The sequence below is a fragment of the Pezoporus flaviventris genome, unplaced genomic scaffold (genome assembly GCF_033815535.1).
Source record: "Pezoporus flaviventris isolate CSIRO_AGI_PZ_B2104156 unplaced genomic scaffold, CSIRO_AGI_Pfla_v1 ptg000023l, whole genome shotgun sequence".
Classification (NCBI taxonomy): domain Eukaryota; kingdom Metazoa; phylum Chordata; class Aves; order Psittaciformes; family Psittacidae; genus Pezoporus; species Pezoporus flaviventris.
This window is the reverse complement of record NW_026892571.1, coordinates 18,762,495-18,790,318: the sequence shown is the minus strand read 5'-3', so window position 1 is coordinate 18,790,318 and position 27,824 is coordinate 18,762,495. Positions and strand designations below refer to the sequence as shown.

General features: G+C 44.2%; 1 protein-coding gene across 2 annotated transcripts; it reads right to left on the bottom strand.

Moving 5' to 3' along the window:
• Positions 1 to 2,819: 2,819 nt before the first annotated feature.
• RAD50 (RAD50 double strand break repair protein) lies at positions 2,820 to 25,284 on the bottom strand. 2 transcript variants are annotated; one of them, XM_061457110.1, is made up of 26 exons: positions 25,226 to 25,284; positions 23,966 to 24,136; positions 23,488 to 23,571; positions 23,099 to 23,250; positions 22,278 to 22,463; positions 21,927 to 22,131; positions 20,569 to 20,697; positions 19,579 to 19,744; positions 19,245 to 19,438; positions 18,488 to 18,694; positions 17,840 to 18,022; positions 17,479 to 17,636; positions 16,487 to 16,662; positions 15,865 to 16,102; positions 14,331 to 14,520; positions 13,376 to 13,502; positions 13,007 to 13,200; positions 12,591 to 12,701; positions 11,927 to 12,019; positions 11,733 to 11,846; positions 10,906 to 11,033; positions 9,874 to 10,098; positions 7,016 to 7,101; positions 6,459 to 6,601; positions 4,800 to 4,933; positions 2,820 to 4,382 (listed from the first exon to the last, which is right to left on the bottom strand). In XM_061457110.1, the coding sequence occupies exons 2-26, from the start codon at positions 24,092 to 24,094 to the stop codon at positions 4,196 to 4,198; spliced, it is 3,939 nt and encodes a 1,312-aa protein (XP_061313094.1). In that variant the 5' UTR covers positions 24,095 to 24,136; positions 25,226 to 25,284; the 3' UTR covers positions 2,820 to 4,195. The 2 variants fall into 2 exon arrangements, with proteins under 2 accessions (XP_061313094.1, XP_061313095.1); XM_061457111.1 differs by lacking the exons at positions 23,099 to 23,250; positions 25,226 to 25,284 and having other exon boundaries at positions 23,966 to 24,114.
• Positions 25,285 to 27,824: the final 2,540 nt, after the last annotated feature.

The window sequence follows — 27,824 nt, the reverse complement described above, 5'->3', positions numbered from 1 at the left end:
ATCCTGTCCCATGTCATCCTATCCTGTCCCATGCCATCCCATGCTGTCCTACGTTGAACCATGAGAGGACATCAGAAAACCGGCAATAGCCACCTCATCTTTGAGCGACAATTATCACCACGGCTGAAGTGTGTTATTAGTGGGAATTCCACAGGGAAAAAGTTGACTTTCTAAAGTAGCTCATTTCTCCCCCAGTTTCCTAAATGCCTTTTCCAAGCACTGCTGCAAGCAGAGGCGACACTGCTTGGGGCACCCCATGGCTCTGCTCACACCAACACCCCGCACGGCTGCCCTGGCTCGGGCAAACCGAGCCACAGACCTCCCCCTGTACCCCGTCAGAGGCTTGTAACCAGTTGTGAACTGTTAAATTCCTTTAGAAAATGTAGGAATTTGAATGTTAGCCTTGTTTTAATCGCTATTTCTAATTCTCAGTGAAGTCAACGTGTTGCACAGCCCCAGGGAGAACCAAACTGCACGTTTCTGCACCCAAAGGCACGGCTTTTTCCTCTTCTTTTCCTCCTTTCCCAGCAGTGAGCCAAGGTTGGTTGCCCATAAGCACCACACACAAAGGGAAGAGCAAAGGGACAGGCTGGAGCCGTGGCCACCCCAGGATGGTACCAGTGGACATGGATGGAATCAACGGGAACAGGTATGGCCGATGGCTATGATCAGAGAATGGTTTGGGTTGGAAGGGACCTTGAAGATCACCCAGTTCCACCCGTGTGGCATGGGATAGATTGCCATAACTCAGACTTACAGGGGCTGCAGCTCCGTGTGGCAGTGTCCCCTTCTCTTCCCTGGCTCTGTAGGAAAGGGGAGCAATGGTCTGTGCTTCCAGATGGGTTGAATTTGTGCCTTCCCATGCACGCAGGTGACAGCTCTGCCTCAGCACCATTGCGGAGGCAGGCACAAGGAGTGGAAGGTTTCCCAGCCAGCTGCATTTGTCCACCCCTGGCGCCACGTACCCCACTTCTCCTGGGGGATTCCCAGCTCACAGCTGACTTTCCTTCTCCCACGGTTCCCTAATGCACTCAGCATGCCTTGTCCTGGCAATGGGAGGCCAAGTTCACCCCTATGGCAGTCCCGGCTGCACCGAGCCATAGGTTTTGTGGAGGGGAGAGACTGAGATCATGACATTAAGAACCAGTGTCAGAACTCACATGGTCCAGTGGACGCTTTAATTGTGGTGATACAAACACCTCCAGGTCTCCCCCATCACTTCTGAGAGCCTAATTTTGGACAACCCTCCCGTTTCCTTCTTTCCAGTACTCTTCCAGCTTGGCCTGGTAGGAAATCCTCATGGAGAAGCCACCACACAACGTTCAGAAGATGGTGAAGTTAACACAGCATTTTCTAACATGAAAAAAACCACCCAAATGTGGGTCACTGTGCAGTGCCTACAGCAATGTGGTATCTCTTGAATCAGTGGCTGACTTTGCAGACGCGTGTTTCAGCCCCAGGACATGGAGCCAGCGCTGCAGCGACAGCCATGGGCTTGAGTTCTGCAGAAACCAGATTACAAGAAGCAGGAGGAAGGTGATGGAGGAGAACTGGAAATTGCATCCCATTTCCCGAAGGTGTAAGCTTGCAGGAAGCAGACAGTAAGTGCTGGCTCCTGGCACCGTCTCTGGGGTAGGGGAGTAAACAAACTGTCATAGTGAAATAGATTAGAAATGATATTTAACGTGACATTTAAATGCTATCAAAGTGAAATGATGAAGCTTTTGGAGGCATCGCCTCTGTTTACTGGTTTGGTTTGTGGTGGTTATTTGCAGACAACTGCATTGGCATTGTTAGCTGTAACCTTGAGGGCATGCAAGAGCTGTGCTTGCCTAGAAGGTGGCCTGCAGGAGCAGAACGGGACCTCACCACTGGAAGCTGGACAGAGGTTGCTCCAGGGAGTAGCAAGTTACATGTTCTGTAAGTCACGCTGTTTGCTTCAAGCAGGTCAGAAAGCAGTTTTGGTTGGGAAAAGAAGGCACAAATTCATCTTCCCTGAAGCTTTAAGTACCTGAAGTGCTTTGGGCCGTGTTTGTCTTTGCAGCAGGCAGCAAGCAGGCAGCAGTGCTGCGCTGCACAAGTAATAGTGAAAGAAACATCAGCAAATCGAAGTGTTGGTTTTCCACTAACTGTAAATACACATTTAAATAGCATCAATTCCACTTAGAAACGAGACTGCTCAGACAGGGGTGTCCTGAAGCTTCTTTTTGTTCTAGTGAAAACAGCTGCCAACTTGCCAAGTGCAGATAAACCAAAAATGTGATGTTAGTGAAGAAATCAGTGCTGCGGAGGCTGTGAGAGGGAAGTCCCTCAATTGAGTGGTGCATTGGTGCATGCTGCAGCCCTCCAGATGCTGCAGATCCCTGGCTCTGAGAGTATTGGCCACAGCTGAAGCTGCATCAGCCCCCCATCCTTTGGAAGGGATTTATACCCAGCCAACCCTTCCCTGTCAACACTTGTCCATGCAGGTGGGTGCTGGGTGCCTCCCTGGCTCTGAAATCACTGTGCCAGGTTGGACTCCTGGGCCTGCTGCAATTGTACTCAGTGATGCTTCTGTGATGGCGTGGAAAGGTATTTCTAGTTGGTACTTTTGGCTCTTACATTGTGGTACATCCGAGCTGTGTCTGCCTGCAGCTGTGCCCTCCTTGTGAAGGTGTGTGCCTGCGTTGCTCAGAGTCGTGGCTGCCCATCCCTGGAAGTGTTCAAGGGCAGGTTGGACGGGGCTTGGAGCACCCTGCTCTAGTGGAAGGTGCCCCTGCTCATGGCAGGGGATTGGAACTGAGTGAGTGTTAAGGTCCCCTCCAACACAAACCAATCTGTCATTCTATGATGCTTTTATGTGGAGATCAGAGCCACCCCTGTGCCGGGGTTCCTCTGCTGGAAATCCAGCCAAACCACAAGGGCAAGCGCAGAGCCACTTTCTTCACCACTCTGCCACCTGCACAATGAGCTACCGCAATAAATCTGTGCCTCGCTTGCCTTAAAACACCTCTGCTTGGTTCCGCACTATAAACAGCGTTGAACTTTGTGTAGCAGCATCACGTAAGGGCAACAACGCCTTCTCCCTGCTAGCCTGCTCCTCTTGCCCCCTCACCTTCAGTCCTTTACCTACAGGACACGGCTGGAGGAGACCCAGGCGGGAGCAGAGGCAGCTGCTGCAGCAGCCGTCACTGTGCGCTGAGGCAGGAAGCGTGGTGGTGGAGCAGGGATCCCCCTGACGTGGCGCTGGGGGTGGCTGACTCTGCCCATCTGCAGCCCAGCTTCCTGTGGCTCAAACTACTTTATGGAAGGACTGCCAGCCATGGCTTTAACCTGGGGCTGGGGGGAAAAGGCACGGAATTCACAGAGGTTGAGGAGGTGCTTCTGAAGCTGATGCGATGCTCATGAGCTGGGATGTATGTGTCATGCTAAAACAAACTGGTAGGGCAGGAAAAATTGAAAATTCAAAGTCATTTTTTTTTCCTGTTGATTGTATCTGTAAGAAAATTCCCCTTCAGGAAGTAGTGCTAGAGTCAGTGAAGACTCTTAGTTAAAACTGCATCTGTAATGCATGGTGTAGCATTTTCCTCTGCCTTCTCCTCCCCCTCCTCCTGGTCTGGTGTTAATTGCTTTATCAGGGGACTGGTAAAGAACGCAATTGCTAGGAAGTCCCATTCATTTGCTTACCTGAGTGGTTTCCCAGTGACGGGGCCACCCTGGTTCTAGTGACTTGCAGTTTCAGAAAATTCAGGTGGAAATCATCCTTAGCTCAAGTGCTCAGTTTGTGTCATTATCCTTTAAGGCACCTTTCCCCAGGTCCACCTAACTCTCTGGCCACGGAGGCACTGAAAAACATCAGCTACTGAGATGCAGAATCAGACCTCTGCTGTTGTTGGGTTTTGTCTCTTTTGGTGCAGATGCCCAGACCCTTTAGGTGTTGGTGATGGTATCATGAAAGTGTGGGGCTCAGCAGAGGTGGGTGCTGGGGCTGCCTCTGTCCGTGGTGCTTAATGGGTCCAGGTTATGGTGATCCTTAAAACCCAGACACAGATTTATGCAAAAGCTTAGAAATTCAATAGTTTTTTAGGTTTTAACTGAAATTGTTACAAACCCTCAATAACACAATACGAAAGAACTGTATTTTCAGGTGCCTTCATATGACCCCTTACAGGGTCAGGCAGCCAAGTCAGTCTGTAACATGTAATTACTTAAATTCCTAATGAACGTATGAGCCCAGCGAGCTGGCGCTGCATTTTATGATCTCAGAGCACTGGTCCACGCTCTTCCTTATCCTGTAGAAAGCTTCCACGTATTCCGAACGGACCAGAAGTTCCACAAAATCCTCATCGTGAGTTATCACCAGAAGCTGAAAATTACGCTGTTGGGAGCGGCTTTTTATTATCCTACAAAGAGATAGTGTGTAGTATTTATTTAAACCCCATTACTAGTGATTAGTTACTTAGTAATTAATGAGGTACTAGTGATTAATTACTAGTCCTAGTCTTAGAGGACTTGTATAAACAGAACAAAAGTATTTAACTATTGATAAACATATCTGTTGATCAAAATGTTTAACTATTGATAATGAATGACAAGGACCATCGAGCAACTTTTTTACCCACATAAAAATCCTTAAATTATTTAAGAAACCCTTTTTCCTTTCCAGATAAAGGAGAGAGAATCTAAACCCACTGCTTTGCATGTATATTTGCAGATGCTAACAGAGATAACACCAGCTTAAACTGTAATTAACTTCTGCCAACTGCTATTAACGTATAAAGAATACCCATCTTTAATGTTCTCAAGAAGGGATCACTTACTGCGTGAGGGCATGGGCAAGAGACTCGATGTTTTCTCGATCAAGGTTGGTAGTAGGCTCATCAAGTGCCAGTATGCCGCAGTTGAGGCAGAACGTTTCTGCCAGAGCAAGACGGATAATGAGAGAAGCAAGCACCTAAGGGGAAAAAAAATCACCACCAAAATCTCACTCTTCAAAGTGTTTGCAGAGGATCTACATGTAACATGCTGTTCTTAATGCCACTACGAACCATGGGTAAAGTTTCCATAACGATGTGCTGATAGTTCATAAAATGGCAATAATTAGTGACTGAAAAACTACATTAAAACTTCAAGTTTGAACTGAAAGAGCTGTTCTGCAAAGTGATGTTGGGAAAAATACCAGAGCAGTCAAATACTCAAAACTGGAGAGATACTGGAAGTAAGGATTCCAACCTGAGGTAAGGATGCCACATCAACACCTTGCTCTGTTCAAGCCCCACCATAACACATCAGGGACAGTGGAAATCTGTACGGGTGTCACTAGGTTTGAGTTACTGACCTGACGATGCCCTAAACCTGAACACAGGAGGATTTACCACCTTACCCGTTAGCTTTGTGTTATCATACCTAATCGCACTGCTACGAGATCTCCTGAACCAGTGAAAACTACAGAACCCTCGATGGAAACTGTGCTCTCAAAAATACTTTCCAGTGATCACAACTGCTGGCATCACACTTCACGATCAAAGAATTCTGAGAATGTAAGCTAAGAAACTGTGAACAAGTTTCACTCTCATTTACATAGGACTCTAACGTAACATCCTAGAGTACTTTAGGAAAGGACACATTTTTTGCCTATAGTGCTGTTTTAGAAGGTTCGGATTTCCCCTAGAATTTGTATGGAATTTTCAAACCCAAGTAAGTACCTACCCTCATGTGGGATTTAATTTGACAGCATTTTTCATATTCAAGCAACAATACATTATTCACCTTCTGATGAAGCATCCTTTCATGACTCTACTGCTGTATGCACTTAAAGGTATTGTGTATAATTTTGTTTCATTCCTTGATTTCATTTTCTACTACTGCCTGTACCATCTGGTTATGGGAAAGGCTTGGCTCCCAAGAAACAGACTGGGCAGAGAATGGATGGAGAGCAGACTAAGGAAGAATACTTGGGGGTGCTGGTTGACAAGGAGCTTAACACGACCCAGCAATGGGTATGGTGTGGTATTTGGTGACATGAACTGAAAGGTTATGTTGAGCAGGAGACAGCAGCATAACTTGGAGAAAAAAAAGGTTTTTCCACCCTTAGAGGTAGATGCAGTTCTGAAAAGAAGACCGAGGGCAGCCCTCAGGACATCAAAAATAAGGAGCAAGTCAACAGACCTAAAACTATGGGAACCTTAGTGGTAACTAGCAAGAGACAGACTGGGAGGATTTGAACTTGAGGAGAGGGAAGTTGAACTCTTCACTCCTGCAGGACTTAGACCAGTCCTCAACTGAAACAACCCCAAAATAGGGTTCAGAGGTTCAGGCTCATATATTGCAGTGAGTAAAATCTAGACACATGAAGGGAAGCTGCACAGAACTGTAAGTTACAGCTGGAGCCACTTGTTCTCCAGGGTCACTCAGAACACATCCCTCTCCTGCATTCACCTGCAAGTTTTTAGTTCATTTTAAAAAGCAAATGCTGTTACCTTCTGCCCAGCACTACATCTTCCTCGCATATCCAGTGCTGTACCTCCCTTTACCATTACCACTCTGTAATTGTAATTTCTTCTTTTATCAGAGGCTGAGACATTCTCATCGGCATCAGAACGAATTTCTATGTACTCAATATCTGAAAACAGGAAGGAGACAGTTTTCACATTATTAAAAATGCCACAGGTTACCAGGAGGTGAGGTCCACTATGCAGCAACCACAAAAGCTCAATTCAGAACTCCCACCAATAGCTGTTTCTACAAAAGGAGTTTTTCCTAAAGGGAAAGAATGAACTTGTGCAGTTCCTCTGCTTCAACAAAACTTTACCTTTAGAAAACATGGAAAAGGGAAAATCAACCCTACTTATCCTCTAACTTGCATATGTGTAATAAAAAAGATTATTGTGGTGAACAACAGATGCAGCCTTTAGAATGAAACCAACTGGGTTTAGATCCTGGATTTTCCAGGTTTTGAAAAGTCTCTTCCACCTGCAGTGCTCAGTATCAAAGGGACACCTATGGGCAAAGCTACCACAGTCAGAATCGCACATACCTTGTCCTCTGTAGGTGCTTCGCCAAAGTTCACGGATTATTTTGTTGATTTCTTCCATCTTCATGCTATGAAATGTCATTATTGCTCTAAAACACCAACAACAAATGCAAACTGTTAAAGGTGTGACCACGGACTGCCAGGGACTGGAGGCGCTTTAAGGAAGGCAGCAGCTCCCTTTCCAATCCCTAAATACTTGCACTAAAAATACAACAAAGACGCGTTCAATCTGAATGCAGAGGTATCTAAAGACTAACACACGACTGCATAAATAACCCTGCTCTCACAAACAGCTCAGTCTCAAGAAGCAGCAGAGTCATGAAGACAAAAAGATTTGCAAGAGATAATTTATGTGAGGTATATTTAAGACTGACACCAAGGAGACAAACATGATGTTAAGGCTGCCAAAACAGCAGTACTGTTACTCCTTGGTGCAGTCTCCCAGCAATGCAAATAACTGGGTCTCCATAGGAAAGGAGAGTGGAGAATTCTTCTTGAGACTATAACTTATAATCACCCAAAGAGACATTCTGACTAGAGCTGCCTTTCTCCTCAGCAGCAAGAGGAACATAGGATGTCACTATTTCCAATTTAATTCCCCTGCTTAATGTATCAGCATGACTTTAGCTCAATAATAGACAAACTCCTTATGAAAGCATTCAATAAAGGACAGGATTCCTAACTTAGTTTTTTAAAGCCAAAAGTATTCTGTAATGAAACAATATGGTGGAAACAAAATATACTTCTGAAATGGACTTCTTTTACATAGGCTTTTCCTACTTCCCCTCTTACAAGAAATACTTCTACCTCTTCTGGGGAATACTGAAGAATCAACTCTAATAGGATTTGTTAAGTCCGAAGAAAGAAGACCGTGTTTTCAACTGTTTACTTTGTCAAACCCAAGAATGCATTCCTCATCAATATTTATCATAAACCTCTAAATATTAAGTCAATAAAGATGATCAAGTGATAGCACAGAACACCCGAAAAGTCAGCTTTCCCAGCTACAGAGACAGCTTTCAATCTCTGGCCATTAGAGCTAACATTTTGTCTCACCGATCTTTGAGACGATTACCAATAAGTGATGCTTATCTATTCTTCTTGAAATTACCAGACTGGTTTCCTGTTTTGCCTTAAATAGGAACAATAGATGATGTGATACCATACAGAAAGATTCTGAATTCTAAAAGGGAAGTTCTTGGAGTGCATTTCCATTTAAGCTGAAAGGGAAGAATTATGCAAGCTCTGAACCATTTAGATCTTCACAAAATACATTATGGTTTAGCTTACATTTTAATTCTACATTTAATTTTATCTTATCATTAAAACCGCTCAAAACAGGATTCCTCTAGACCATCTTTTCAACTTGGAAAGTTCTCCTCTGCTTAGTTTCTCTTCTTAACCGTCATGCTGTATGCTCAACCACACTACTGCTCTTCCACACTGCTTTTTCCAGACCCTTTTCAATGCAGGAGACCAAAGTTCCATACTCTATTCAAGACAAGGGTGTGCTGGGAATTCATACGGTGCCCAAATGCTTCTTTCTTTCTTTTTCTCTTTTTTGTCCCTAATATTTACTTTATCTTTCTGTCACTGAGAACCAGTTTGTACTTCCTAAAACGTATGCACTGACTCCAAGATCCTTCCCCATCACCCACCAAGTTGCAGCACCTCACTGCAATTCCATTGTAACTGAACATTCAGGGGGTTTTCAGGGAGCCCTATCTTTTACTTTGTATGTTTACAACTGATGAGATGCTATTTTCGGCCACTCAGCCCAAGACTAGAAAACCAGCTTCCAGAGGAAGCAGACACAATCACAAAGTTGACTACACTTTCCATCAAATGCAAGACCTGCTGCTTTTCATCTTGCCTTCTCTAATATAAGCACAAAACCACCCACAGTGGAAACAGGGGAAAGCCACCTCTGTATAGTAATATTCTTTCATGCAAACACAATTGTTTACCTCAGAAGATCACGGGGAACAAAAAAAATCTACCTGGTGTATCTTATTTGTGTCAAGATACGACCAGAAGATGCTAAAATATACTGCTATAGAAACGGAAGAGTATGAGAGACTGTGCAAGAAAGACATGGGTTAATAATGAAGGATTTAAACCCAGATTCCACCTTGCCTTAATTCGTACTGTGGAGCATTTTGAGATAATGTGAGACAGACTTTTAAGAGCACATTCTCCACATTAGCCATCACAAATCCTGTAATACTTCACTTCCCTCACAACCAAAACCCACCAAGACACAGGCAGAAAGGAAAACCACCACTGAGACACACAAAAGCATCCTAAAAATGCCTTCAAAACACTACAGAGGAATAGGGACAGAGGAGCAGCCTCCAGCTCCACTGCCTCTTCCATGTGTCCTCATATGAAAACTGAAGCTGAATGTGTTTGTTGTCTGGATACTCTCCAACCACCACTCAAATGTCAGTCCTAACACGTACGGCCATAACTCAAAACAGGTCCTACAGAGAGCTGAGAATAAATTCACCATGATCACTAGACTTATCTATGACTCTATTAAACTCCAGTTATTACCAATGCATTCCCTGTATGTACATTAGATACATTAACTTACAAATTTCCTACATCCTACCAATCCTGTGCAGTTTGTAGCATATTTTCATTAATTTGCTTTAACAGTTGTACCGTGTCACGTTATGTTAATATTTAAATGCCAGATTTTATAAAGAGAAATCATTAAATATCTCCAAGACTTGTATTGATTTCCTATTTGTAAGTCACCCCTGGAAGTCTGAAACTGAAGCTGCTTTTGGATCAAGGTTATCATTAGTAACAGAGATTAAAACATTGAAGGATCGCCCTCAGATGACAGTACTTACTTATCAAGAGCCTTGTAATAAAGGTCCAGGTCTTTGTTCACTAGCTCTGTTGTTCTCATGACAATCATCATGTCCCTGTATTTTCCCTCTGCATCTTTGAATTGTGGCTCTCGAAGTTCCTTTTTAAACCGGACAATCTCCTCCTCAAATCCATGCTGCCGACCAAGGGCAACATGATGGTTTCTTTTCAGAGATTCGATTTTCTCCTCTAGATGTTTCTGTTCACTGTGAAACCATAACTGACATGTAAGTCTTTTGTATTGAGTGTTTCACAATTTATCAGTCAGGGTTCTAATTCGGAGCTGATGCAGGTGGCTCATTTTATTGTATCTACAGTTAAAATTATAGTCCTAACGTCACTGAAATGAAGACATAATTGAAATAAAAGCATTTTTAACTTTGGGAAGAACATATTCAAATCACTATTGTGGGTGGGAGAAGCAAGTTACAGAGGTCGGATGCCAAAGTGCTGTATGTAGAAACATACAATTCATTTCAGAGGTGGAAGTAAATTAGGATGCTGAGCAAAATAAGAGGAATTCATTGAGTAACCCCTTGAAAGCTAAATAAATGGTTCACATCTAAGCACTAGCATAGGGCTAATTCCTTTTCAAAAGTGTTTATTATCAAAGCAATTAGTATTAAACTACTGAAGTAAATACAAGCTTTTCTGCTTGCGGAGACCTACATAAGCAGGCTGTAAATGACAACTAAATAATCTGATCCAGAGACACGAGTTATTTTTACATGTGGCTTTAGCAATGGAATTCATTAAAAAGATGGCTTAGATTGGAACAGGCACGGACACAAGTGCACGTGTGTATTGCTAGCCAGAAGTACTATGTAATTCACAGACTCATTTGTGTTGTCATCACAGGGACATTACACAAACGTGAATTTGAGGAGGAAGTGGTCTGCATGAATGGGGAGAGAAGTGGACCAGGAAACCCACTAAAAACCCAGAGAATATCACATTCAGACACCCAGTGAATTCTTGTGCAGAACATGCCTTGCTGTTTTGAAGCCACTTACTTTTTCATTTCCGGGACTTTCATTTCTCCCATCTCCCTCACAAGTTGCTTTATATTGTCTTCAACATCTTTGAGCTCTTCATTCCTCTTCCTCAAAGTAAGATTATCCTGCAGCCACCTTTCCTGTATCTGTCTCCACAGAAAGCAAGAAGTTGTGTAATGCTTCAGTATATTGATTCCCAGTTACACAATATGAGCTCTGCACAACTCTAAAGCATGCTGCAAGCATAGAATAACCGGTGACAACAAAAATTATCAGAGTGAGAACTCATCTTGTGCTGGAAATAGGGTATAAGGAAACTAGCAGTATTATTTCATACTTCAATCTGAAATAACAGTATTTATTGTCACAGGTGAACAGATTTACTGTCACAGAGTGATCCTGTGTGTGACTACTATGCAGTGTTTCAAACGGGGCCGTTACTTAGTCCCCCATGTCAGTTCTGTTATGTTAGACAGTAGAGCAGGGAAAGACATCTTTCCTATAAAGAATGTAAACAGCATTTGAAATACATACACAGGAATTTAAGGTACATGACAAAACCTGGAGGAAGTAGCAGCTTGTGGTACCTGCAGTTCGGTACCTCACTTCAGAGGGCAGGTATCCTCCACATAAAGGCTTTTAAAATGCATCTGCTTTTGTATATACAAATCTCAAGCCTTTTTCCAGCCTAATGCACACAGAGCAGCTATTCTGACTAACACCTGCTCAAGTAAATCAAGAGAAGACAAACTTTGCATCACCACGGACATAGGCAGACTTAAACCAAACCCAGAAATCAGTTTAAACTATGCAAAAATACGTTTACTCTAAACCAACACATCTACCTTTTGAGTGTCAATATCCTGTCGAATCGTTTCCATCTCTTTACTTATCTTTTCCTTCTGTTTCTCCCAGTCAGCTAACTGAGAATTCACTTCACTAAGTTCAGACTCCTTTTGCTAAAGAAATAGAACAGCAGATAGTTTAAACACAGAAGTATTTCTGATGTCAACCCTTCATTGACTGGGGTTTAGGTTACCTTTTTATAGTCATCTCTTCCTTTTTGAACATAGTTTTCTATTTCTTTCATGTACTTGTTGATATCTTTAACTTTCTCATTAATGCCATTCATCTGCAGGGAGAAGATTTCAAATGAAATGCAGTCTTTTGTTCAAGAACTGATACACTGATATCCCCTGTATCAAATATTAGATACTGGATAACACTGCTGTCAAAATACAGTTCCTTATCGTAATTCCCTTTAATTTACTTATAAAGCCTTCAGCTTCTGAAGGCCAGATGCTCCTTATCACCACGCAAATGTCTTCCAAAACAAATGGTAAATCACTCATTTGAGCTTATACAAGAGTCACTTCACCTAGGGAAAATGTGGTTGTCTCTTAGCCAGGACATGTTAAGAGTCACCCTTCCTATTCCTCTTAGGTCTATTAGGAAGGGCTTCTTAATATCACTGGTCATTAAATATGGGCAAATGTCCTTTTAACAAGACAGCCAAAGGTTAATTACAATTGAGTTCATCTCCTGACCTAGTTATGCTCCTTTTCTATCCCCAAAGCTCCACCAATCTAAAGCACTCACTAAAGTCACCATTTCCTAAAAGCAAACTTGTTGCCACAGCTTCCATCCATGCCTGAAAACCAACATATAACCTTATCTTCCAGCTAAGCCAAGAGCAAACAAACCTTATCCTGTGTTTCTTTATTACTTGTAGTCCTTTTATTCACTAGATCCTCCTTCTCCTGCTGCAGCTTTTCTAAAGTGGCATCCAAGGGAAATACCTGTTCTTTTGCTTCCTGCAAAGTAGGTGGAGAAAATCCTTTTTATTTTCTTATTCCATTAAAGAGCCATAATTTTTCCAAGTGGTAAAAAAGTCATGTGGTTACTGAGCTCTTTTTGTGTGTGTGGTTATTGAGCTCTTTTTGTGTTTTCATAAACATGAAAATATGTATTAATAAATTCTGGACATTCCCAAAGATACGTAATAGCAACACCTTAAAAATACATCTTATTTTCTAGGATTACAATGTTAAATATAACAGGATTCCAAGTTTTCTCCCAGAACAACAACGCTAAGGGTTAAATGATGAGTATTTCCTACCTTGATCTCTCTGCATAAGGCCTGAACCTCAGTGCTTAACTCCACTGTTTGCTCCTGCAGCTGGTGACGACGCTGCATGTTGCTGGAGAGCTGAAGCTTCTCTGCTTTAAGCTCATTAACGGTGCTCTTCAGCTGCTGGATCTGATTTTGTTGGTCTTGCTTCAGTTTCTGGTTTAACTCAATTTTACCAGTGACTGCAGACGAAAACAGACACCGAGGGAAACAATCTGTTATTACAAACATTATCTTCCGCATCAAAAGTCAAGTCTAAATTAGGCCAAAGCAATCATTAAACTAAAATGTTAATGGCAGGAAGCTTGGAACGTTCTTGTCAATGCAAAAATAAAATACCAGTCTTGTAGGACCTACCTGTATCCCACAAGTGCTTTTTCTCTTGTTTTTCTTGGCTTACTTGCAGAACAGTCCTACTTAAATCAACCCCAAGCAGCTTAGCCTCCTGCTGAGCAATTTTACGTTCAACATCCCTAATATCAGTCTGAAAGTATGAGGAAAAGCACTATTACTATTGTAGTAGTGTTTAACAATGTCTTTTTCATCTCTGGCACACAACGTGACTGGGGCGCGAGGCACACATGACTCAATGCGTTCACATTCATCCCTGCTGCTGGAGCAATGTCACATCATTATCAGGAAGGTTCTGTCAGCCACAGGCTGCTGGAATCTGGGATTCCTGTTTGTGAGAGGAAAACAGCCAGTGTGGATGGGCAGGCTTTAGACACCCCAAGCCCACCTCAGAACAGCTACATGGGCTACTCATCCCCGTGCCAAGAGAACCATTGGAGCCTCAGGAGCTGCTGCCACTCGTGAAGTGCTCTCAGTCCTTTGCCTGGCTCCAGGCTCTCTCGTGGTTCTTGGTCAAGCCAAGATTTTGTGCTGGTAATACAGGCATGTAGACTGTCAGAATCATAACAGTGCAGGATTATCCATTCCCCTTCAGAATATGGCACGGAATGAGGAAGATGTGACAAGATTTCAGAAGTACATAGAGTAAAAGCTGAGAATACACTGCACTGTAACGACTGCGAGGACTGAAATACACTTTGGTGTACTTCCAGTCATGCTCCAGCTCTGGATTATGCCTTTCTTCCCAGTTACTATAGCACAGAACTGAACTCAAGGGACTCTGTGGTCCTCAGAAGAAAAAAATCATTGCATAAAGCTTGAAGCTTTATTAGCCCCAAGCTCACCTCTCCTATGCTGTCTTTGAAAGTATTTTTACTTTGCTTCAAAGGTCTTAAGACCTCCAGGTTTTGTCCTATTCTTGAATACCATTTGATATAGTAAAAGAAATTACCAAACATACCTGGTACCTTTCCATTAGAGTTATATCCTGTAAACGTGCCTTGGCACCCTCCTCCTCAGATAAAGCTGTCTGCAAGAGTGATTCCTGCTCTTCTATCTCACCCTTCAGGCCTGTCAAATCCCTGTTTGCATTCTGTATCTTGTTCCTCAGGTCCGGTATGTCCCTCGCTTGGAGTTCAACCACAGTTTGCCTTGAATAAAACACAAATCCATCAGATTTCCTTTGTCAAAACAGCAGCATAAGTTCAAGACATTCAAGATCACAAAGTCTGTGACAGGATCTAATAGCAGAAGACTAAATTTAGACAATATAATTCCCTTAACCTTGCCCGTATTTGATGACGCTGACGTTATACACCCAGCTAAGGAAACGCATCCCTCGTGTTGGGTAAGTGAGGTGAAACAAGCAAACAAAATCTCTTTTGGTTTTTAACTTCACTGCAGCAAGGGCTCAAGAGAGGGATGAAATCCCCTGTGCAAGGGTGCCCTCTTGTGAAGGAAAGGATTTCTTGAGGCTCAAGCACCCTCACCTCCGGGCAGGAAACCTGCAGACTCTGCCCTTACTCTGAATGCTGTTCGTATGCTAACAGAAGAGAAAACCAGGACTCCGACCAAACCTCTTTAGGCCAAGTGTTATTTGTTGATGCTTTGGAGCCTGTCAGTATTTTCACAGCTTTAAAAAGACAGACTAATTCAGCCTGGAAAGTGGGAAATACCGCAGGCGCCTTTCCTGCACTTGTTAATGTTACCTACACTTTGTGTTACCCTGCGTGTTCAAAACACACCCCCCCCCAAAACCACCCAAACACCCAAACCCCAACATAAAAAGGTTAAGTAACTACAATAACAGAATTCACTCCAATCTATGGATTGTCTGTATCAGAGGCAGACATTCCCAAACAATGGAGCTGCAGCTGAGTGAACCTCAAGGAAACATAAATGGCATTTATGTTTTAATGGCGCTAGGGAAGTCCACTATAAAATCCAGAGATGCCTTTCTAAAACAGGACAGTTCATATGAAACTGCCAGTTCATATGAAACTACTGTTAAGGGAGATATGAATCAAGATAATTTTCAAGGGTGTTTAATACAGGTTCAGCTCCCATTCTGGCTCTACAAACTCCCATTTCAGCTTTGTTAAGACACATATTTAAGGTGATGCGGTATAAAAAACATTTCAGTAATGGCGAAACCAGTCTGCCCATTTCAAATCACAAGGATAAGTAACAAGGAGGGAAACTGTGCCTCTATAGTGTAAATAATCAGCAGAAAATGAGCACAGAACTACTTTTTCTGTCTAACTCTCACGAGACACCCCAAACGACCAGAAATACCAGGAATATAAAATAGTTTAACATTAAAGTCCAAACGAGTGGAGAACAAACGCTAGGAAGATACTTAACAACTGAGAGTTCCTGATGAATTAACAAGCACTACAATCAATCCTCCTCGATGTCTGCATTACTTTCAACAATAAAACCCAAGGATGTGAAAGCAAACAGCTTGCACCAATCCGGGGCGCTAAGGACTTTACCTCAGTGGTTTCAGACTCATCATTTCATCGCGTTTCTTCTCTTTCCTTTTAAGCTCGGACTCTGTTGACTTCAGTTTGTCTGGAGCAAGACGCAGCTTAGACTGCAGATCACTGATGACATCTTGCAGCTCGGCCTCTGTTTCAAACCCCCTCTGGCAAACCGGACAACACGACTGCTTCTCCTCCGTCAGCTGCGTGATGAACTGGGAATAAACGGCAGTGGCTCCCGCAAGCACGGCTGCGTTAAGAAGAAAAGACTTTATGTTGACTAAACAGGGCGTAATCAGATCCCATCTGTACTTACCATAAAAGAAGACAACATTATAACCCATAAATCACACAGGTAGGGAACTGAAATGGTTCTAAGTGACCTGGTTGGAATTCAGTGCTCCCCCTGAATCACCTCAAGTCCTTGCCAACCTGAATTCTTCTATGAGTGTTTTATTAAACCATGCTCATCCCTCTGCAATCAACAGAAGTGATTAGGAAAAAACAGTTAAGACACAGTAAAACTCTTTTCTGTGCCTACTGTTTGCCCTGCACAAGCAAGAGATCATCTCAGTATCCATGGCTTACACTTAAAACAAGCTTTAGGAAAGGAAGTAGCCATATGCGGAGGTACCTCGCTGTTTTGAGCTCTTCTCAATTTCATCCTGAAGCTTGTTCAGATCACTGTCGAAGTCTTGGCTTCCACACACATCAGAGAGTTTCTCTTGATGAAGGGACAACTGCTCTTCTTTGTTTCGCAGCTCACTGCTGATGTGGGTTTTCTGATACTCTACTGACGCCAGTCGCTTGCTGGAACATCAATCAATGCACAGATGCTTTTGTCACAAAACCCCACAGATTTCAAACCGCTTAAGCCAAAACAAAGACTTGGGAAGTTGATCTGAAATTGATACTACAGAGCTGTTCACCAGCTCTTCTTTAGTGACGTTTCAGGGAATCCATAGCATCAATGTTTTATTGACTGAAGTACACCATAAAGTGCTTCATTTTCATTCTCTTTTGGTTTATTGCTGCTTACTGATGAGAAGCTCATTTCTAGCAGCAAAGCTATACAAAACTTTACAGAGCACTACAATATCAACCTTTTTGCCCCCTACAACAATTACTGCTTATGAGCTACTACTGAACCTCTTATGCAAAGAACGCTAGCACCCTTCTATGTGTGCTCCACACTTCCTAATTATGCCATATGCTTGTACTTAAAGTCTTGGGGGGTTGTTCTGTGGAGGTGCAACGTGCATCATTACACACTGTGGTGATCTTACCTATTCTTTCTAACAAACTCCTCTACATGATCAAACGAAATCAGGACAACGTAATCACACAGTCACCAAGCACTGTGACTTACAAGAAGGTCAGAAGAGCAGCAGTCTCCACTATCTGCTTTTAGTGCTGCCTCTGACATGCTACACATGCTGTGATTTATTAACTAGCACAAACTGTGGCAGCCCTACATTGCACAAATTCTGCAGGATGCTTTCTTTGATGTCTGCAGATAGCTAAATAAGCAATCATAAGGTAACAAGGATATTAAGCATATTAAACTTCCCAACATTTAAAGTCATATAAATACTTACGGGTCATAATCAATTAACTAATACGTACTGAAGGCTGGCAAGATTATCCCTCGTCTGATTAATCTTCCTATTTTTACTATGAAGCCAGTCTTCAAGCTGGTTTTTATTTGGAAAGTATCCCAGCAGTGATGTCAGCTCCTCAGAATGTCTTGCTTTTACTTTTCTGATCTGCTCTTCTTTGTCTGCCTGGCGAAATGAAGCATTTTGAGTTAGTTTTTTCGTATCTTCAAGCCCATGTCACTCAATGTGTTCATGCAGTTAATGGCTTCTCTGCAGTCAGACAGAAGCTTTATGTCCGATTGTTGATAAACACCTGAAAATCACACAAATCTCAAGGCCCTGTATTCATTTTATGTCCCTGTCCCATGAGATCATGATAGAAAAATTACCTTGTCTTTCTTCAGCATCTCCATTTGGGTAATAGTTGTGGTATGTAGATTCAATTGTTCCATCTCTTGATCCAGCTTCCTAAGAGCTTTGTCCAGGTTTATTTTCTCATTCTGCAGAGTCCTTACTTCCAGTTCCAGTTTCTCCACATTGCTGCTGCCCTCAGTCTTCTCCAGCTCCTTTTCCTAATCAAAAGCCCAGAAGACTTACACAGTCAATGAAGTCCTAACTAAAGGTAACAGAAGAGAGCTCTCAAGCTGCCTGGCAGCAGTGTCATTTGCTGTTACAGGAATGACACAAGATTTGTAAAGAACAGATGAAAAAGGACAAAGGCTGTGATGCTGGCATATTTTTCTGGCCCAATAATCTAAGACTGACTGACCTTATGATATTCCCCAGCTGTGGCTATTACCCTGCTTATACCAAGCAGCATCACTCTATCCTACGCATGCAGTATAGAAAAACAAAGCAGTGAACGGTCCCTGTCCCAGACGGCTCACCATCTAAACAGACAAAGCATAAGAGAGGGGATTAAAAGGGCAAAAATGCAGCAGATGGAGTAAACGTCAAGAGGTTTTTGTTTGTTTTAATGATACAGCCAAAAGGTTTTACTTCAGACTCCTATAAACGCTTTAGAAAGGTGAACTTACTGTCCTGGCAATCTCCTGCTCCAGCTCCAGAATTCTGTCTGAAAACCCCTCCAACTGCTGCAATTCGTGTATCACATTCTTCAGCTCAACTTGTTTCTTATCTTTAATGCCCGATTTCAGGTCAATGGTTTTTTCTAATCCAGTTTTCTGGTCTCTTTTTTCATCTATCTCCTTCTGTTTCATTGCTTCTTTTCGCGTAAATTCCCTCTGAAAGAAGTCAGCAACAACACACTCATTTTTTCACAGGGAAACAGCATTTAAACACACTTCTTCACACAAGCTTGTGAACAGTCACCACTGTAATACAAGCCATTGAAATATGCAGATAACTAGAACTTGTCAGGGATTTTCTGCTGAAAGTTCTCGACAGGAAGATGCAGATGCATCGCACTGGAGTGTTCTGTGAGAGCAGCTCCATTTGAAGATGACTTCAATAAACAGTTGCTTGTTTTTAAACCAGCTGCCCACTGTAATTCATCCTCAGGGTTTTTAGCTTCTCAGCAATCCACCTGCCTGAGAGGGCTGCTGAGAAAAACCTATCCAAAGAACTGCCATCAGGTCACTTGATGACCACACCGAGTTCCAAAACTCGTTTCCAAGGAAAGATTCACGCAACCCATAACAAAGAATTCCAGAAGGAAAACCAGCTTCATTTCCCTCCCAACATTCTTCCTCCCAGCACCGTGAAGGCACCTACGGACCAATATCACACTGCTAACCAATACTAACCCCACTACTAAACCAACAAAATTCTCACCATCAAATGTTGCGCAGCTTCTGTATCTCTTTGCTGCCTCTCCTTCAACAAGGTGTGAAAACTGGTAATGTGCCATTCATTAAAAGGTGTCTGCTCAAAACCATCTAATTCCAGCTGTGCTGCCAAGGACTGAATTAATGAATCCCTCGTGGAGATGTGTTCTTGGTGACGATCTGCTTCCAGCTGAAGACGACCTTCACAAGACAACATGATATAAGCACCCAAATACCGAGGCAGAAGAGATACGCTGAGTTGTGACTCATTTTCTGGAAGTATTTGAAACTGGAGTATGTTTTAAACACCACAAAAAGGGTAGAGATGAAGTCTAAAATACCTCGTTCAATAAGGAGCTCCGATTTCTCACTGTTAAACCTCTGGCATTCTTTAGTGGCTCGATCCAATTCCCGCTTACAGTCTAATAATCTCTTCTCCTTCTCCTTCACTGTTTTCTGGTGGCTCTGGTACCTATCCCTTAGTTGTTCATCTGTTCCTTGAAACACCTGTACAACAAACACAAGAAGTTAACTTGATTCTGTATTAATTACATTTATAAGCCAATTATTGATGTTTTAGAAAACATATCATTTTTGCCATAGCACAATTCAAGAAATAAGAAATAAACACCTCCCATCCAGAAGTTCCATATGAAGACATACACTGGGAAAAGCCGAATGTGCTACAAGCAAAACTGGGAAAAGATCTGTTTTTCTCAGCCTGATAAAACAAATTCACCTAAATTCTTACCACCGAAGGATTTCTTCCCATTTACCCAGGAGGTTTTAGATGCCCTGGCACAATCTCAACAAAAGACTGACCATTGCTTCTTATTTTAAGAGAAAGAAAGACAAAAATCTCCAGGGAAATGAGCAATATTCATGCCAGGAGACATCCCATAATGGTCAATCTGGCTGTCATCAGCATATTGTGAGAGAGAAATACGCTGTTACCCACCATAGGGCATTGTTACCAATAATCACCACTATTTCCTGACAAGCCAGATGATGGAGGAGGGAAAAGTTACAAAAAGCCATTTAACCCAAATGACACAGACACTAATACAGCTTTACTGAGCTGTATTTGCAGTAGCTGCTAATATCAAGTGAGTTGCATGGGCTATGGAAATACTCTTCACCAACATCTGATGCATAACAGAACATACACTTAGAGTGAGGCATCCTTGCCTATGGCAGGGGGGATGGAACGAGATCATCTTAAGCTCCTTTCCAACCCAAACCATTCTATGATTCTACTCAGTTCACTGGGTAGCAAAAGACAAACCGATTGTACAGCAGAAGGGATGATAGCATGGAATTTAAGAGGCAACCTTCTCCATCTTCTGCTGCAAATCCTGATTATCCTTCTCCATCTGCCGCCTCCTGCTCTCCAGGGCCTTGACGTCGTTGTCTATCCTCATGACCTTGGTGAGATTCTGCTCGACTCTTGCCAGAGAACTCTGCAAAGGGAAGAATGCTGCAAGTAAAACATCTCACGGCTGATGAATCCCACAGTCTATTGCTCCACACAGCAGTCTACATGAGAAACGTTCACCTTATGAAGTATTTTACACCTGGGCCGGAGCAATCCCAGGCACAGCTCCAGGTTGGGCAGAGAAGAGATTCAGAGCAGCCCTGCAGGGAAGGACTTGGGGGTGTTGGTTGATGAGAAAATGAACATGAGCCGGCTTCAGTGTGCACTTGCAGCCCAGAAAGCAACCGTATCCTGGGCTGCATCAAAAGGAGCGTGACCAGCAGGTCGAAGGAGGTGATCCTGCCCCTCTGCTCTGCTCTTGTGAGACCTCACCTGGAGCATTGTGTGCAGTTCTGGTGTCCTCAACATAAAAAGGACATGGAACTGTTGGAACAAGTCCAGAGGAGGCCACGAGGATGATCAGGGACTGGAGCACCTCCTGTATGGAGACAGGCTGAGAAATTTGGGGCTGTTCAGCCTGGAGAAGAGAAGCTGCGTGGAGACCTCATAGCAGCCTTCCAGTATCTGAAGGGGGCCTATAGGGATGCTGGGGAGGGACTCTTCATTAGGGACTGTAGTGACAGGACAAGGGGTAATGGGTTAAAACTGAAACAGGGGAAGTTTAGATTGGATCTAAGGAGGAAATTCTTTCCTGTGAGGGTGCTGAGGCACTGGAATGGGTTGCCCAGGGAGGTTGTGAATGCTCCATCCCTGGCAGTGTTCAAGGCCAGGTTGGACGAAGCCTTGGGTGAGATGGTTTAGTGTGAGGTGTCCCTGCCCATGACAGGGGGGTTGGAACTGGATGATCTTAAGGTGCTTTCCAACCCAAACTATTCTATGATTCTATTATTTTTAAGGGTAGGGGGTTTAAGTTTTACTTTAGTTTTCATTTTAGTTACAGGTTATCATGGTTCTAGTTACCAGCTAAATCTGAGAAAGAGAGGTTTTAAATTAAGCTATAAACCCCCAACGCTGCTACAGGAATTTCCCAAAGGATGCTCATAAACCTCCATTGACTGTTTACAGACTAGACCAGCACCTGCCAGGGTTGTTGAGGTATGCTCGATTCTGCCTCAGAGCAAAGGAGTAGATAACGCAATATAAAAGACTAAGATCTCAATCAAGAAATTCATCGAGCTTTCCCACTTTTCTGTGTTCTTTATACTTATGAACTGCTTTGTGTCAAAGTCTTAACGTAATCATGATGCAAACTACCTTGAGAGGATCAAGCTGACTCTCAATTGCTTTTACATTCTCCTTGGAAGCAGCCAGCTGAGCCTCTCTGTTGCTCAGATGATCCTGGATTTCCTGTGCTTTCTCTTTATTCTGTTTCAGGTATTTCAGCTCTGTCTGGCACTCCTTTACTTTCAAGCCTTGTTTCTGCCGGACCTGACGGAGAGTTTCGAGGGCTTTAATATACCTGTAAACCAAACAACATCTCAGATCCTATGGGCCATAGAGTAACAATGTACAAAACAACACCTTAGGCATCTTTGTCAACAGCTACATTATTAGGGAAGACAATTTCTTACTTAGGTGTTATTTAGTTACAGTAAAGAGAAAAACCTTGTTGCTGAGAAGATCTCATCAAACTTCTGCTTCAGGGCCTTCCCTTCACTTAGGGGCCAGTTGGATTCTTCTTGGTGGCAGAAAATGACATTGTTGATCACTGATTTGGAGACACCAAGGGCGCTGATCATCTCTCGATCGATTTCAGCACACTTGGAGCTCAGGCTGACCTTCTCCCCGTGCCTATGTAGCACAGGTAAAGAAAACCCCCAAAGCAGTTACTAGCAAGTTCTTGTAAAAGCAGTAAAGTGCATTTTAAGCAGTGTAATCTCATTGCAACGTACTGATTAAAAACCTTAACAAGCTCCCATTTTTAAGCACGTAATTACCATTTTCAGCCCATGCATTTAACACTGTCGGAGTCTGTATCCAAGGCTATCATTACACATTTTATAGCTATGCAGAACCACCAGAGGGAATAAAAAAGATCTTGAATGCAGTGAACACACTTGTCAAATAGTGGAGAGCACAGTTAAACGTGGGCTCACAATGATCTGAAACTGAAAATGGTGCTGAAGGAAGCAATGCCTACATGTTCCACACAATGCTACCTTCAAGCTCTATCATCATTGATAATGATCATTATTAATATAATTTTCAGAGAAATGCAAGTGAGCAGGTAAGTATTTCCTAAAGCAGTGGCTATCAAATGGAGGAATTTCTTAATCAACTAATAAAGGGATATAACTACATCTAAGAGCACTGGTGGCTACTTCAATGAATACATTATTAAGTTTTCTCTTGTCTTACACACAAAAATACACAAACCCCAAGCTGATCTCCACGCCAAAGTAAGGAAGCAAACCTTGACAACTTACTTTGTTCTAGTAATGACAGATTCAAGGGTTTTAAATTCTGGTTTCTTGCCTTTCTGGGAGCAAACCATGGATCGCTGCACAGCTACGAGCTCTCCATTGACATCTCGAAACTGCAGTCGAATCTGAGCTCGAACATCTGTTTCATTGGCAACCTTCAGTAGAAACAAAATACTGAGTAAGGGGAATTCTTGTCAATGCTCACATGCAAATGGACATTCCAGCTGTGGATAATGTTCCAATGTCCCCCAGCTCCCTGTTTTTCCTGAAGCAACGCAGTCAGCTCATGTCTGCTTAGAACTTGAGCATCCGTTTCCATCACAAACCTGAGTGCAGTGAAGTATTTTACTTAGGAATATACACACATTCAATCTAATCACTGTGACTTTTACCTTTGGATCGTGAACAAATGAGTTCCCTTTGGTGCCAGGAGGAAAATCTCCAGTGGATATGTACTTAAGACATTCAATGATAGTCTGTGAAAACAGAAGTAAGTATATAGCTATAATGGCAATTTAGAGGGAACAAGCTGGACTGCAGGCAAAACCACCCAAATAGTTACAAACGGGTTAAATATGCGAGGAGAGAGAAATATGAAACAACATTCTCTTTCCTGAGTATCGCGACAATATGGTCCTTGGCAAAATTAGTTTTAACCAGGATCTGGGTCAATTCCTTATGAAAATATCAATCAGTGTCCGTAAAACCCAGGCATGAAAGCAAATCTCGAATAATGCTAAACACAGTATTTGCAGTGAACAGCAAGATTTCTGCAGCATCATTAGTATCTTGCTGTAGAGATCACTATTTGCATTTTGAGGCCTTTCAGACCCATTTACAGTTCGAAGCCATACATATGCCAAGCCTTACCGTTTTCCCTGCACCATTCGGTCCCACTAAAATAGTTAACGGATTAAAAAAGCTGATAATTTGTTTGTCCTTATCCTCCACACCAAAACTCCTCACTCCAAGGATACTCATTTTCTCAATCCGTGACATTTCTACGGCGCTTCCCCTCCTCCAGGGTGAACGTTAGAAAGCCTGCAAAATAAAACCTTGTGAGAAGCGCAGAAGGCAAAAATCACAGCGCCTCACTGAAAGCGCACAAGGCATCTATGCAAGCATGAAATATTAGGGCTGCCTTTAAAATCACAGCTAAGATTCTTCAGTAATGGCTCAAGTAACACAACAGGTAAGGCAAAACTCCTGTTTTTTAACCAGAGAAGCTGTGGCTGCCCCATCCCTGGCAGTGTTCAAGGCCAGGCTGGACACGGGGGCTTGGAGCAAGCTGCTCTAGTGGAAGGTGTCCCTGCCCGTGGCAGGGGTTGGAACTGGATGAGTTTTAAGCTCCAGTCCAATGCAAACCAGGCTTGGATCCTGTGATTTGTTTTAACCCGGGAAGCTACCCAACTCCAAGCTATGAGCAGTGTCATACTAGTTACCACTAGATCAAGAACAGCGGCCAAAACCAAGCCTTTACTCCACATCACAAAAGCCTCACACGTGCTTTCAGAATGCCCCAAATACAACACGAGGCCCCAGGACTGATTCTCTTTAAAAACTCCATTGTAGCACCGCAACGCTACGAGAGCTTCGCTCCAGCCGCTGCTCCCCACAGGGCCGCATTCAGACTCTCACGGGACACCCCGGTTAACCCTGTCCCGACACGGCGTGGGAGGGGAAGATAAAAAGCAGGGGACAGCGCAGCCACCGCCGGACGGGCGAGCACAACCCACGGGCGGGGGGGAGCCGATGGAGCCAACTGCCCCCCCCCGAGGCCGCGCTGCCCACGCCGCACACGTGCATTCCAAGCCCGTGTATTGCGATGCGCTCCCGAAGGAGCGCGGCTCGGCGCCCACGCTGCGCCCCGACGGCTCCCCCCGGCCTCGCCGCCCCCCGAGCCCCCGCCAGGCCACGGCTGCGGTGGGAGGCACCGGGCGGAACAGGGCATTTCCTGGGCAGAGGCGGCAGCGCGGGAGGGGGTTCCCCGCCCGGAGCCCGCTGCAGAGCGAGGAGGGGGGAGATGAACGGGACGTTCCCCAGGGAGCGGCGATGGCACCGCGGCGGCGGGAGCGCCCCCCCCCCCCTTCCCGAGCCCGTTAATACCCCCTAAGCCGGCAGCCCGCTCACCTCCGCTCCCCGCCGTCCTCCCGCGCTCCCCAGCAGCCACCGCGGCCGCCGCCGCTCCGCCCCGGCTCAAGACCGCCCCTCGCTGCGGGCGCCGCGGCCGCGTTCGTGTTCGCGTCTCTGCGGTGAGCGCAGAATGAGGAAGGGTGGGGGAAGCGCGCTGCTGCCCGGCCCTTGTGCGCCTGGAACCACAGCGACGCTCGGCTGGAAGGGACCTTAAAGCTCCTCCAGCTCCAACCCCTGCCACGGGCAGGGACCCCTTCCACTAGAGCAGCTTGCTCCAAGCCCCTGTGTCCAACCTGGCCTTGAGCACTGCCAGGGATGGGGCAGCCACAGCTTCTCTGGGCACCCTGTGCCAGCGCCTCAGCACCCTCACAGGGAAGAGCTTCTGCCTAAGAGCTCAGCTCAGTCTCCCCTCTGGCAGGTTAAAGCCATTCCCCTTGGCCTGTCCCTGCAGGCCCTTGTCCCAAGCCCCTCTCCAGGTTTCCTGCAGCCCCTTCAGGCACTGGAGCTGCTCTCAGGTCTCCCCTTCAGGAGCCTTCTCTTCTCCAGGCTGACCCAGCCCAGCTCTCTCAGCCTGGCTCCAGAGCAGAGCTGCTCCAGCCCTCGCAGCATCTCCATGGCCTCCTCTGGCCTCGCTCCAGCAGCAAGCACTTTGATTAAAACTACAGAACAATAATAAAATTCTCATTCAAGAGGAACGGGCTCTGGCAATGCCAGTGCTGTTGGCAGTGGTGTGTGCTCTAGTTTTTCCAGCAATAGGATGAGTCCTTGGGGCTGTGGGTTAGCGGTGGTTCACCATGACGCTGTTGGTAGTGTAAGTGTGATACATCCCTCTCACAGTGACAGATGAGAGTCAGGAAATGGTTTACAAACCTGAGGTGCTTTTTGATCTGGTAATTCACTTTCCTCGGTAGGAAATCTACAACCCAAACTGCAGAAATTCCACATCAGTCTCAGTGCAGGAAGAGAATGTAGTCATGTATCTGTATGATTCCTCCACTTAGGTTTAATTTGAGGGGAACTTTCCCTTTAATCCGTATGAAAAATAGGGAAAGAATGACTAAGCAAGTGGTATAAGGTGTCCTTGAATAGCAGGACTCAAGAAGTGCTGTTAGAGTATATGAGATGTGTGAGGAGCCTCTGCCACATACCCCCTTGCAGCGGTTGTGAGGCACAAGCATTGTACTTCGGCTTCCTATTGTAGTAATTAATACAGGCCATTGTGATCACTCAGATACCATTCTGATGCGTGGGGTGTTCAACCCAGACATGTGGCCTCCCATCAAGCAGAAATATTCTACCTCATGGCATATAGTATTCTTTTCCATGTTTTCCACCTGCCTACAAAGGTTGTTGGAAATGGAATATAAGCTGTTTGTAAAGAAACAGTATTGCCTTCTTTTTATTTGCTCTCTCAATGTCTCTTGTGGACTGAGACTTGCCATGCACAGAGGGGAACGATGTTGGACTTACACCCAAACGTGAAAATAAATCACAGCAGCTTTTCACATGAAATGCAAACAGCTTCTGTTGTTCCACAGATGGCTCAGTGGCAGCTGACCGAAAGCCACTGCATGCTTCTAGGTGAGCGATGCCAGCAATTGCTACAGGCTGGAAAAGAAGCCAAAGAAAAACTCAGTTTCCTGATTAAATTAGAACAAAATTAGAAAGCATTCAGAAGTGCCTCCTGTGTGCATCTGAAGGGAGACTGCTAAATAACGGAGTTGAAATCCCGTGTCTGACAGACAAGATACTTGCATTCATCTGGGAGATGAAACCTTACATATCAATCTCATTTGTCTCTGCTGCAGTTGGGCACATGGCGCTTTACTGGGAGACACTTACCCTGTGCTCCCTTCATGCAGTTTTGTCCTTCTGCTCCCACGTGCCTCCCATAATGTCACAGCTCTTTCTTTATCCAGCTTCGGCCAGGCTCATGGGCAGTGTCACACAAAGAACCGCCACGGCTCTGCCCATGGGTGACGGACAGAAGCCTCCCGTTATTAAAAATCAAGCGCCTCTTGCTTCTCTCCCAGGTCATGCCAAGTGAGTAAGAGGGTGTTGGTGATTCATGTGCTGGTGCGAGCCCGGAGGGATTAGATTATCTGCTAATATAGCAAGAAACGGTTGCTCCTTCAGTTCTTGTTAACTAGAACAACAGATAAACTCTGTTGGACTATCATGTGATATGAATTAGATACGAGATAAACTAATGTCTATATTACTTCGTAATGAAACCGCCACTGTTTGTGAAACGTACCAAAATGCTTGCTTTATAGCCATGCTATGAAACATGGCAATGCTTGTTTGGCTATAAAACAAGCCTTTTCCATGTGGGAAAGGGAAACCTTTCAGACGACCTGCGTTTCTTCTGTCTGGTTTACCACAGGTGCTTTTTATCCCTCTCCATCCATGGTCAGGCAAAAGTCTCTCTTGCTCAGTATCCTGCCACTAGGAGTAGTCAGGCGCTGATTTCTATGGACGAATGCCAGTTTGTGTTCTGTTATTCCTTGTGCTCTTCCAGTATGCACATGTTTTCGCCTGGGGGCCTCTTATGTTTCTCTGGATATGCTCTGACAATAGATGCTCTATAAGCCTG

What these genes read in the sequence shown, in the direction of transcription:
- RAD50 (XM_061457110.1), bottom strand. Translation starts at nt 24,094, where the DNA reads ATGTCACGGATTGAGAAAATGAGTATCCTTGGAGTGAGGAGTTTTGGT. An exon ending in GTCAGCTTGATCCTCTCAAG is followed by an intron (nt 20,698 to 21,926) that starts GTAGTTTGCATC and finishes TTCCCTTTGCAG; the next exon opens with AGTTCTCTGGCAAGAGTCGA. An exon ending in CCTTATGCAGAGAGATCAAG is followed by an intron (nt 12,702 to 13,006) that starts GTAGGAAATACT and finishes CCTACTTTGCAG; the next exon opens with GAAGCAAAAGAACAGGTATT.